Source organism: Microcaecilia unicolor, chromosome 6, assembly GCF_901765095.1.
Source record: "Microcaecilia unicolor chromosome 6, aMicUni1.1, whole genome shotgun sequence".
NCBI lineage: Eukaryota > Metazoa > Chordata > Amphibia > Gymnophiona > Siphonopidae > Microcaecilia > Microcaecilia unicolor.
In genome coordinates, this window is record NC_044036.1 from 168,188,633 (window position 1) to 168,202,395 (window position 13,763).

The window sequence follows — 13,763 nt, forward strand, 5'->3', positions numbered from 1 at the left end:
ATTCTACTTTTACTGTTTATGGTTAAGGGGAATTATGTAGTTTAAACCCAATTCAAATATATCATGCATACATGAGTGTAACATCATAATAAACAATTACAGTATAAGACACAATTCTAATAGAAACAGCCTATAAATCAAAGAGCCAGCAATACACTTATCAAGTATCTGGCTGTAGTCCATGGAGACAGAGACAAGTTTTTATAATTTGGGATAATCTAGGCATTTGAATGTGTTGTGTAACATATGGATGGGAACACTGTTCTCTCTGCTCAGAGGAATCTACCAGGGAGGGTGGTGGTTGTGTTTCAATATTGTATTTTCAATCGATAGGGGCAGGTAGGTTCCCTGGAGTCTTGCAGAGCTTGCCTGTCCCTCACTATTGAAAATGTGACAGTGAAACAGCACCCCTCCCACTGGCAGGACTGTAGGGGAAGGATTCCTGCTCAGCTTAGAGGGAACAGAGGATGATGGAAGGAAGGACTGGAGTTGTGACAGGCTGTAGGTGCTATTAAGGAGTGGAAAGTTAGGAAGGGCCAGTCTGAAGAAAAAAGGTTATTAGGGGCAAGGTATTAAAGCCTAAATTAAATTAGCCCTCCTCCTCTGTTGTTAATGTGGAAGGTTCTAGAAGATTGGGCATTTTCGGTCCTGAGGGGTAAGAGACCACTGTATTTGTAGGAATCCTTCAACTACAGAATTGTGATCTAGCCAGAGGGCTCTGAGGCAAGCTCAACTCAGCGTTACAGCCTTTCTTCCTCTGTCTGGACAATGCATAAATTTCTGTTTTGATTGAGGTTATGGTGGTTTCCCAGAATGGATTTGCAAGACTGGTTGGTTGTGTGCTATTGAATGGGTATTTTTGTTTGTTTTATATGTTAAATTGCTGCTATTTGTACTTTTTCTGTTGATTTACACAATAACTTGGATGTCTTCAGTTTGGAGAGGCGGTATAAAAGGGTTTGATAAAGAAATAAACAGTAGCCACATTCTGTAATTTACTGTAGAGAATTGAGTCATTGACTGTGGTAACATGTTTAACCATAGTGCTGAAAAATGTAATTCTACAGAAATCTCTGTGGTGATGTCTCTCTTCTCTACACAGGCTGCACTGTATAGATATATATCCAGCGACATACATAAATGTAATTTAATTTAATGTGGCATTTATAATCTGCTTGATCATCAAGTTCTAAGCAGAGTACAATCAACTGTAAATCAACTTTTAACCATCAGTTATCCAGAGAACCTTATTAGTACAATGACCACCATTACAATACGAAATGAAATATTTAAATATATCAATAATTAAAACATTTTAAGACCTAAAGGTCTAGACAAATAGCATTACATAATCAAGAAGTAAAATACTTAAATATATCATTAGTTAAAAAACATTTTAAGTCTTAAAGGCTTAGATAAGATTAAATGCATGACCAAGGAGAGAAATACTTTGTGGTTTATTCATATATTGGTTATCATAGTTATAAAAAGTATTTAGACAGCGGCAGTTAATGATCAGAGATGTCTAAGCATAGTCAAACCATCCAGAACTATTATCTGCTATAATTGCATGATTATGAGCTTAGAAGGTATTATTGAGGTATTAGATACTCTGCCTTAATATAGTGTATGTTCAGTGTGGTACGTGGTCTCTGCACATGCACAGACACAAATTTTTGTTGTGAATATCAAATTGAAAAGGCTTTTAATAAAAGAGACCCCAATGTGCTTTCTTATGCCTACTCAACATGCATAGGGGGAGGGGGATACAATTGCAAGGGCATTTACCCAAGCACTTACTCAATGAAACGGGATCAGCCTTTTTGCAAAGGAATATGTTAAAAAAGTGACATCACTCAGGGTTTTGAATGCACAAGTCAGAGTACATACACATATAAGCAGTGATTTTGCAACCTGCAGGTGTAAGTGCCCCATTTTACAAACTGGATATCAAGGGACGCCAATTGAGGAGCAAATCTACAAAATGTTCTATTTTCCATTTCTGAAGTGATTTATACAATGTTAGAAAGGTTAGCAAAATTGTACCCTCTATCATGTCTCCAAACCCCAGGTCTAAATGAATATTTACCTGACACTTACCAATGCATCGGAGCACGTGTACATGTTACAAATTAGACATGCATTTCCTTTGCAAAAAAAGATGCACATGCATGCTTCTCAGACTCACCCACACCATATCTGGAACATGTCCCATTGAGAACTGTGCATGATGCAGGCGTATCTGTGCAAGTAGTGGCTTTTTTGAAACTGATCTAGAAACTGATAGATTGGACTATTCTATGCATAAACTTACTATTTACATATGCAAATACCATGCACGCCTTTTAAAATGATTTCCATAATGACACTGTTCTCTACACTGAAAAAAGATTACATACTTGGAAGAGCTTACTCTAATTTCTTTCTTATGATTCATATCATGATTTATTTCTTATTTCTGCAATATGTTTGTCTTCAAGGCAGGCATCTGAGGCTGCTGAAGAAAGTTGCTATAACATTCAGGTGAACATTTGGGACTGAAATTCAGACCCTAAAACATAATCTGTTGCTCATCTTGATCACAAAAAACAATGGATGCTTGCACAGAAAAAATCCCCAGTTAAATCTATTACTCTACAACGTCTGTAAATGTAGTTCCCATGAACCTCTGTAAAATAAATTATGAAGATATAGATACTACCAGAAGATTTTCCATTGATTTCATCTCATTGAGTACCTCTATCATCAAGGTCAGTGGAGGACCTCCAGGCAGTCAGGGTTTCAGGATATCCACAATGAATATGCATGAGAATGATTTGCATGCCTATGACCTCCATGACAGGCAAATCTTTCTCATGCATATTCATTAGGGATATCCTGAAAACCTGACTGGCTGGTGGTCCCCCAGGAGAGGTTTGAGAACCCCTGATCTAGGTGACACGGTATACAAAATGAGTACGACTGGATCACCACCTCCCTTCTTTGGAAGGTGACGACATGCATAAGAAGGACGGTGATATTTGCTCACATGTAGGCTTTGTAGTTACTGCCTATCTTTTGTATTCTGATGTCATATTTAGAATCTATGAAGGGTTCCGTGGTAGCATAGGTCTGGGTCAGAGCCACCACACTGGCTATGTCCTGAAAATCGTAATGATTGTCTACCTTGACCTTTCAGTATCCCACAGACAGCAGCATGAAGAAGAGAAGAGAAGAGAGCAAACATGATTAGACAGATTTGGAAAAATACAGTTTGAAGCAATACAGGTTAAAAAAGTGAAACTACCTTTCTACCTGTGATATTATCTAAGACATATTTATCAGCATTTTAAAACAATTTGCAACTGAATACCACCAGTTCAAATAATATGATAACCATTTATAATTCAATACTGAAACAATCTTCCTTTACTTCTTGTGCCAGATACGGTGATTGTTTTTAGTGTATCATTGCAGATATAAAATGTTCTTATGTAATATATACACTAATTTAGTCACTGTGCTTGAATTCATATTAGTTCATCCACAGCTCTTGGATGAAATCCCACCTTTAGAAGGAATTTAGAGATTGAATGTTTGTAAGGAGCTCATGATCTCTCTCTCTCTCCTCTTTCTTTTCCAGTTGGATAAGTCAGTGGTTCCCAAATCCCAAACCTGATCCTGGAGGCACCCCAGTCAGTCAGGTTTCCAGGATATCCACAATGAACATTCATGAGAGAGATTTGCATGTAGTGGAGGCAGTGCATGAAAATCTCTCTCATGAATATTCATTGTGGATATCCTGAAAACCAGACTGGCTGAGATGCCTCCAGGACCAGGTTTGGGAACCACTGGGATAAGTATTAACACTGGACGTTCATTTTCGTGGATTTCAGTTGTCAGCCAGGAATCATATGATATTTCTCAATCAACTATATTTAATGGTTAAACAAAAAGGATTCAATTGTTTAGAGAGCTGCTTGCAATTGGTGGACCTAGGCAGGATCCTTACAAAGTGGTCTGGCAAAGGCCGCGTGCACATGATGATGCTAAACCGGGTGATGATGAGACTCGGGGGGGGGGGGGGGAATAACTTGAGGACTACATCAGTCAGAGGTACTTCTGGCTGCCCAGTTACAGAAGCACTGTCATGGCTGTCGTCTCAGCTGTGATATCTCAAGGTTAAAGGAATATAAGCAAACAGCAGCATTGGGTACAGGAATAGGCAAGAACCTCCCAATACCTCTTCAAAGTATTCCTTTGGCATTGTGTCATGGATATGTGCATATGACTTGCGGATATTACATGTTCAGAAAAAGTGTCTGCTGATTAGGAAAGCACTGTTGAGATCTCATTACTTTTTGACTCACCAATATCTTTCTGAGATTTACAAATTGTTATGTTATGATGGTGAAATATCACCTTGAAAAGCATAGACCTGATATTCAAACGAGTTATGCATTTGCAGGGAGAGAATACATAACTTTGCTTATGTCTGTATTTTTCAGCCCTTATGTTGAAAAAAAATGAGGTGTTCTAACTTGCTATGGACTCAGTTGTGTAAGTGGCACCCAAATTTGTGCACAGATAAAAATTAGTACTGAGCGCTTGTCTATAAATGTCACGCAAAGTTGGACTTATAGTAGAAGTGGAAAATGGACCAATGACCAATCATAGACAGGAAATATTTTATTACAGACTCAACATCGATCTGTATTTCGGTCACAGGCCTGCCTCAGGAGTCTAAAAAAAATATGTAAAAAAACATATATATGTAAACCAAATAATAAAATAATACTAAATATATGATGTAATCTTTAATCTTTATTTTTCCTAGGTCTTCACTGCACATCACTTACTTTAAGGGGAGTGCATATATATACCCACTAGATGTGCTATTTAAAAACATATAGTGTTAAGATCACTGCACTTTCCAGCGACCTGTAGGCATGTTATCTGACCAGTGCCATCACTTATCTTAATACACTGTTGTCAACATATAAAACTGTTTGCTAGGTTTTAAATCAGTATTTGTATCATTACTCAGTGTAGCGTGTTGCCTCTACCTTTATTACCCTTATCTTTTTATAATTCTCATTAGTCGTTTTATGATGGATGTACTTAACCAGAATGTGTGGTTCTACCCCTTGCTTATTTATTTATTTATTTATTTATTTATTTGGAGGATGGTCTTTAATGTCTACTACTACTACTACTACTATTTAGAATTTCTATAGCGCTACAAAGCGTACGCAGCACTGCACAAACATAGAAGAAAGACAGTCCCTGCTCAAAGAGCTTACAATCTAGTAGACAAATGTCCCCTTAGAACACCAATATATATTCTTGTATTATCATGATTTTCATTATTTTTATCATTATGATACACATTTTACAAATAATAATCATTTTTCAATTCTTTTTTTCATATGTCTTTTGACATTGTACATATTGATATTATGTACTTTATGCTGTTTGGTTTCATTTTTAAGTCCATTATATATGTTTAATTTTTATTTTTACATTGTAATTGTTCTTATATTTGCATTATGTATTTATTATCTTTTTAAAATTACATCATATATTTAGTATTATTTTATTATTTAGTTTACATCTATTTGTTTTTTTACACATTTTTTTAGACTCCTGAGGCAGGCCTGTGGCCGAAACATAGATCTGTGTTGAATCTGTAATAAAATATTTCCTGTATATGATCCAGCTGTCCCAGTCTCTTAAGTCATTGGTCCATTTCCCACTTTCCCTTATACTCTATTGATTATGTGGGATTCTGTTGTCCATCCACCCAGGTGGATTTTCTTTCCCTGTTTGACTCAAAGTTGGACACCATTTATAGAATAGCATTTGGTGCTATGATTCATGCCCAATTTTGGACATGAGGATTTACACCAAGGAAAACCTGGTGTAAATTCTCATGCCTAAATTAGGCATAGATCTCCCTTATTATATAAAACTGTGCATACATTCCAGGAATGTCCCTAATCCACCCATGCCCCTCCCATAGCCATAGCCATGCCCTCTTTTCGGGTCCATGTATAATATTTACATGTGGATACTGGTGCCTAAACATGCATAAGTAAATTTAAATTAATGACAATTAGCACTGATAATTGATTATTAGCATCCAATTATTGGTGCTAATTGATTCATTTATCAATTAAACTACATGCACAAATCAGATGTGCTCCCAAATTTGGGCATGCAATTTTGAGCACCAAATGTAGAATTAGGGTGTAAATGGCCAAATTTTATCCATAGAGAACAGGGACTCAATGGTGCAAAGAAGAATGCAAAACGAAAAGAAAGCACGTGAGCCTCAGGAAGTGGTGTGAAGAGCTATCAGTAGTCACGGCCGTGGTTAGTGGTTAGAGATTCAGCAGACTACTGGGTGACTTGAAAGATAAGTCTTCAGTCTTTTTTCACATTTGAATCTAACAGCTTTTCTGAAGAGTTAGGGAAAGCATAAGCAGGAGGTTTTTCAGCCGGTGATAAATGTGTTGGCCTCCCTTAAGTTAATTACTATATTAACAACGGAGTGTCCTAACGTTTATTTGAGGCTTTTCCTCCTTAGACAATTCTACTACATCGTCAACTGTAGATATCTCATATTTTTGATTGATTTACGAATGAAGTGATAATCGACACGCTTCTGAGTAGTATTTAGGGTAACTGGGTAGTGCCATGTGCTGCCCATTTACCACTGGGTTAGCACGGGATCCCTTACCTCAATGGGTGGTGGTAAGTGCTCCCCCCGAAATGACCGTGCAGCAAGTGCTTCACTTGTCGCACGGCTATTTCCTGAAAAAAAAGGCCCGCCTGTTACCCTCTGCAGTAAAAGGGGGCCTCGTCGCACATCAAAATCACACATCGACGTCAGCGCAGGCCCTCTTTTGCCACAGCTTTGTAAAAGGGGACCTAAGTGACTTGTCCAGGCTCACAAGGAGCTTCAGTGGGAATTGAGCCCAGTTCCTCCCGCCTAATGGTTAGTCCACTGCACTAACCATTAGGCAACTCCTCTACTATTAATTCCTTTACCATATGAACGTGCTTATTTCTTGGTGCTATTGCTACTTTTGTTCATTTTCCCATGTTATCACATTTTGTTTTTATTGTTTTATTTTTATTTTTTATAATTGTTTTATTTATTAATTTCTATTGTTAAACAAGCAATAATATACTTGTACAGAAAAGTTCAGTTAAATTAAAATGTTAATACAGAAATTAATATAAGAAAAAATATTCTATTAACCTCACTTAAGTCCACAATTCGAGTCCAAGATCCCTAAGCCATGGAGACCAAGGAAATACTAATTAAATTTTTATCGGCTGTGCACAAATGTTATCACATTTTGAAGTCTTCATTTTTTCAAAAATCCCCTTCCATATGTTTGTGCTAAAACTACCCATTTATCAGTGTGATGGCTGTATGGCATTCTGGCAGGTCTGGTCATTTATTTATATGAATAATATTACGTGGGCCATGTGAGTTAGCAGCATAGGATTGGAAGAGACGAGTGCCAGAGAAACTCTTTAAACTACTATGCGAAACATGGCGCTATGTCGGAGACTTTTCTGTGCCTGAGATGCAGCGGCTATGATTGAGATTAGTTTTTATAAGTATTTTCATAATGAAAGGAGAAAATTAATCTTTTGAAGCTGGATTGGACTTTATTTGAATGTTTACATTAAAATAGAAATTTTTTTTCTGGACTGATGATGAATGGAGGCATACTTTTATATATGCTGAATGCCATGAGAGATATTTTTATGGCTCATCATCTGATAGTCCACATAATATTATTGGGAACTGCCTTAAATGAATGATATTGATTAATTGGTAGTTTTGATGACTATATTCAGTTATTAGACCACAAATTACTTTGTCATTTATTTATATGTATATAATTAGACTGTCTATCTTAAAGGAATTAAACAAAAGAATAATATCTCTAATGATTTTAACTGCTAACTAAACCATTGGCTAGTATTGTGTCTTTAAATTCAAAGTCTCATATTTTTTTTTCTCAAAATATTTTTCAGCCTACTCAAGTCTCCAATTCATTTCCCATAAGACTGTAAAATCACCATGACCCAAAATAATTGTTTGTTTTGCTGTAGGAAACCAATTCAGAAAAATAAACCATGACTTCACCAGTTCCACAGTCAGTTCCCTTAATGTTCTAACAATCTGTGGTGGTTCCGTGGTTTCCTCACTGGTCAATATGGCAGACCACTTACTCTCCATCCACCACTGACTACAATGGAAACTGTGGCAGGTCGCCCAAGGAATGCAGCAGATTTCCGGAACATTTAAGAGACTGGCAGTGCACGTGATAATCTGTTCCTTTACAGTAATATGATCACCTAACATCAAGTGTGGAGGAGGAGCCAATTAGTTATAGTAGCAAGTTGAGAACCGGAGGAGTCAGGGTTCAAATCCCGCATCTCCAATTGATGCTCCTTGTGACCTTGGGGAATCCAATTTGCTCCCCTCTGCCTCGCATATAACTTAAGTGGTAAATTTTTAGGGGATAAGTACATACCAACTGTATCTGAATATGTAACTTGCCTTGATCTTGGATCTGGAAAATGGTAAATAATTAAATCCATTGAGATCGATATTCAAAGGCTAACTGGATAAGTACCAGCAAGAGGGATATTCAGCAGTCCAATGGGATAGTGCTGCCGAATGTATCCTTTGACCACTTTAGCACTGTCCAAACAATGCCGGTTGGTAGGCAGAGCTTGGGTGGAGTTGGAGGTTCTCTGGTTAGCTGTGATATTCAGAACTCCCCAAAGGTTGTCAAACCTTATCCAGTTAACGGTCTGATTATTGCCATTATCTGAATAGCATGCCTGGGTTGGTACTGACACTGGATATTCAGCACCAGCTAGTAACCAGGTATAGAGCTGAATATCTGGTTTCATTTTAATTATAGTGACTGGCATTTGGCTTAACCACTGACCACTGCGGTTAAATATCAGGTGTAAACCCACAGATTCTACAAATGGTGACTAAAGTGCATGAGTATCCGATTTGTGTGCACAACTTAATTGTTTAACAAGCTACTCAGCACTGATAATTGATCGCTAATGAGCAATTATCAACACTAATTGGCACTAATTAGAATTTATGCATGTAAATAGCACTCGTTGGAAAGGGAAACAGGAGGAGATTATAGAGCGACTCCTCTACAGCCAAATCTGTAAAGAAACATTTAAAAAATTTGATCCCCCTACACCAAAACTGATGCAGACAGAATCTACAATGCACCACGACTATAAAGTGGAGGGCTTCAAATCCATCCCTCCACCACCAACTAAGGAACATGACTACCGTAGAGAGCAGGCCGTGACATTTTGGACAGAGAATGTACACAAAATGGCAGGTGTTTCAAATATCCGGACGAGAGACACTCCATTTAAGAAGAATGCCACTTTCACCACACCCATTGAAGAATACTTAGATGAACCAATGCCGTACACCCTGGAGAATTATCCAAATATGTAAACTCTTGTGTTACCTTCTGTAATATGCACAGTCTGACCCTCTAAACACTTTCTTTGTTTGAAACTCCAAAAAAAAAGAAAGAATTTACGCGGGTAACTTTCTAAGTGTATTTTCTAAAGCGGTGCATGTAAATTCTAATGTATAGATCACAAAGAGGGGCGTGGCCATGGTGGGCATGCACAGGTTGTGGGCGTTCCTAAAATGTATGCACACTGTTACAGAATATGCCTGATCCATGCCTAAATAAGACGTGGGCATTTACACCAGGTTTTAGCTGACATAAATGACTGCACCTATATTTTAGTCGCAGGACAACTGCTACGCATATTCTATGAATCGCGCCTATCTTTAGGCAAGGTTTATAGAATAGTGCTAAGCATAGGTTTGTTCGGCGCTGATTTTTTTGGGCACCATATGTAGAATCTGTCCGAAAATGGATATTAGCTCCATGAAGTCTGACTTTAAAACAATCTAACTGATAATCAAAAGTGTTGAACTAGCCAGGAATGGCAACTTGCCTGTTAAATACCTTCAAGCCAGTTATCTGCCTATATTGAGCGGGAGATAACCAGCTATCTCCTGCTGAATGTCCGGGTCAGCGACTAGCCCAGTCAGAAGCTATGTCACGTGACACAGCTGGTTACCGGTTACATTTAGAGGCCGGACAGACCCATGTAAATAGCAGGTCTACTTTTTGCTGCTATAATTTAGCTGGTCAGCTGATTAATATCGGCTTAACCGGCTATGTTTGCGGTGCCCAGAAAAGCGCCAGAAATTCAATGCTGGTGGCTGGATATGACCCCAGCATTGAATTTCTGGGTTTGCTGATCTATCTCCCGCGGTCTCAATATCATCCCACCATCCAATAATATGTAAATACCAAAATAAAGGAGCAATAACTGTACCTTTCCCATGCCCGAGTGTGCATGTCCGATCTTCACAACAACAGGAAATGTTGGCATTGCTAACTGAAAAAAAGAAAAGAAAGAAGTTGTTTTTATTTGGGTTAATTATGATGAATATCTAGATTTTTGTTAGTGGGAATTCTAGAACGGATCCTTCCCAATAAGATTTACTAAAGTTTTATGGCATAGAGTCTATAGGACAAATTCAGGCAGAAAACGGCTGCAACCATTGGACACATTCCATCCTTAGGAATCCTTTTACTTAAGTTCAGCATGTGCTAACGGAATTAGTGTGCACTACATGCTGCACATCCTATTTCAGTGATGGCGAACCTATGGCACGCGTGCCAGAGAGGGCACGCAGAACCCTCTCTGTTGGCATGAGCGCCGTTGCCTCACCCACCGTAAGTTTGTTCCCTCCTCCCTTCGAGTTCCATGCCCCCTCCCTCCGAATTTTAAAAGTCATCTATTTTACCTCGTCGGGGTTAGGACGGCAGCATGCAGGCTAAGCTCGGTGCTTAGTTCCGTTTTCCCTTCTCTGTCCTTCAGCTCTGGTCCCGCCATCATTTCCTGTTTCCGCAAGGGCGGGGCCAGAGTTGAGAGAGAGAGAAGGGAAAATGGAACTAAGCACCGAGCCGAGCCTGTATGCTTTTTACCGCTGCTGCCGCCCTAACCCTGATGAGGCAAGATAGATGGCTTTTAAAATTTGGAGGGAGGGGGGACCCTGGAACTGGGAGGGAGGGAGGGAGAGAGGGGGCCTGGAACTCAGAGGCAGGTGGAGGGGGGACAGGAGAAGGAGGGGGGTCGAGGGGGAGGGGGAATGCACCACCTGTTAAATTGCCCTGTTGGCACTTTGCGAAAAATAATTAGATTTTGGGTTGCTGTTTGGGCACTCGGTCTCTGAAAGGTTTGCCATCACTGTCCTATTTTACACTTATAGGCCATGTGGCACTTAGAGTATACTAATGTCTGTTAGCACGCACTAAGCTTTAGTAAAAAGCAGGGCATAGCCAGACCACAGCGGGAGGGGGGTCCAGAGCCCAAGGTGGGGGGGGCACATTTTAGCCCACCCCCCCAGTCGCTGACCCTCCCCTGCCACTGCCCTTCCCCCGCCCCTTTCGACCCCCGCCGCCAGATACCTTTGCAGGTTAATATGAAGTCCCGGCTAGAACAGGGGTGGGCAACCACTGCAAAACAGTCACATTTTCAGGATTTCCCCACAGAATATACATGAGATCTATTTGCATACAATGGAGGCAGTGGATGCAAAAAGATCTCATGTATATTCATTGTGGAAATCTTGAAACCCCACTGGGTTGAGTCCCATGAGGACCGATGTTGCCCGCCCCTGTGCTAGAAACAAGTCAAAAAGATACATTTCCTGAGTCTCTCATCCCTTTCTTTTCAATCCTCCTCTCCCATTGGCTCGCTGCTATTAAATATTCTCGGAGAGCCGGCACAGCTGGGGAGAAATGCCAGCATCATTCCTGCTCCTCTTCCTATTCCATACTGGCTCACCATTTAAAAAAAATCAGTTTTATTTATTTTTATTTAAATAATTCATTTAAAAAGATTTGTAATCACATAACCTCAGTTCTAAGCAGGGTACAAAAAAATTTCATAAAAACAAATGCACAATACACAATACCATACACTCATCAGAATACCTGATTAAAAAAACAGCATTTATACTGCAATAATAACCAAGTAATATATGCCTGACAAAAACCAAAACCTTTTTACTTGCTCTCTAAAAGTGAGGTAATTCATCAGCACTCTAACTGCAGTTGGTAAATTATACCATTGAAACGGGCTAGCTAAAATAAAAGCTCTATTCCTTAGCAGGGAAGGGCACAATTTGGATGTTACACCCACACTCCTGGATCCTTCATGGCTTTATGTGCAGTGTGTGTTGTCTCGTGACATGGCCTGCACTATGCATGCATGCCTAACACACAACATAGTTCCAAAGACGATTAAGGATGGATGTGCAAAGAAACAGACAGAGCAACAATACATCACAACAATAAGAGCTTTTGAAAAATGCACCTAAACGTGACAAACTGCAAATTTATGATGGACCCATAATTAGGGAGCTCTCCCTGTATCTCTCCTAGTTTAGCAAGCTCTGATGTTTTCACAAATACTTAACCCTAAACCTGTAAAACAGTGGATGACAGCAAATTGGACCAATACACTCTGCCCACTTCCTCTGGTCCACTAGGGATGTGCATTTCAGAGTGTGCACTTGCTTCATTAGTGCTCCTTAAAAAAATTAGGGGCCCTTTAACAAAGTGGCAGTAAGACCAACACGGGCTTACCGCACGCTAATCTGAAGGTATGGCAGGCCCAACATGGGAGCTGGCGGTAGTTCCAGCCCCAGTGCTAGGGCCACCGAGACATAACCGGGCCTGGGGCAGAATCGGATAGCCTCACTCGTGCCGCCCCACCACTCGCATCGCTGCTTCTGCCCGCCCACCCCCTTACCTTTCTGTCTTTGCCTCCAAGGGGGGGGGGGGGGGGGCCCGGGCCCAGCACTGGAAAGCTGCTTCCTACGTGTCTGCTCCCACAGTCCTTCCTCTCCTGCCCATGCCAGGAATCAGGACCCGGATGATTGCATTAATGCAATATCGTGCTAATGTAATCATTCGGGTCCTGGGCAGCATACAGGAGCAGGAAAGGACAGATCTGGAAGCAGGCAGCAAGAAGAAGGTTGCCGGTGCCGGGCCCAGGGTATTTTGTCCCCCCCCCCCCCCCCCACACCACCCCTCTTGGCGGCCATGCCCAGTGCAAGGGAAATTTGGCCCATATTTTTTTTGCGTGGATACTCAGTTACTGCCAGGTTGGCATGGAGCCCTTACCACCACTTACCACCACCTCACTGGGTGGTGGTAAGTGCTCCCCCGCATAGCCCCTGCATGGCTACATGTTAAGAGCAATCTTACCGCATGGCCATGGCTATTTTCAGTCTTTTTTACACGCTGTGGCAAAAACAGCCCCTGCTGCTAGAGCAGGGCTCTTTTTCTTTGCAGCTTAGTAAAAGGACCCCAAATTGCGTTAATAATGAGTGGAGTTGAACGGGTAGATGTGAAGCGTCTTCACGCTTTCCAAAAATATTAGGACTAGGGGGGCATGCGATGAAGCTATAATGTAGTAAATTTAAAACGAATCAGAGAACATTTTTCTTCACTCAACGTGTAATTAAACTATGGAATTCGTTGCCAGAGAATGTGGTAAATGTGGTTAGCTTAGCGGAGTTTAAAAAAGGTTTGGATGGCTTCCTAAAGGAAAAGACCATAGACCGTTATTAAATGGACTAGGGGAAAATCCACTGTTTCTGGGATAAGCAA

General features: G+C 40.2%; 1 protein-coding gene across 1 annotated transcript in view; it reads right to left on the reverse strand.

The window, feature by feature from the left end:
- The window catches only part of SYN2 (synapsin II), a 519,321-nt gene that overhangs the window by 104,385 nt on the left and 401,173 nt on the right, over positions 1-13,763 (reverse strand). The window contains exons 6-7 of the mRNA XM_030205570.1: positions 10,414-10,476; positions 3,029-3,171 (exon numbers count right to left, since the gene is read on the reverse strand). Of these exons, the coding sequence (XP_030061430.1) occupies positions 3,029-3,171; positions 10,414-10,476 (206 nt within the window). The remainder of the gene's footprint in view (positions 1-3,028; positions 3,172-10,413; positions 10,477-13,763) is intronic.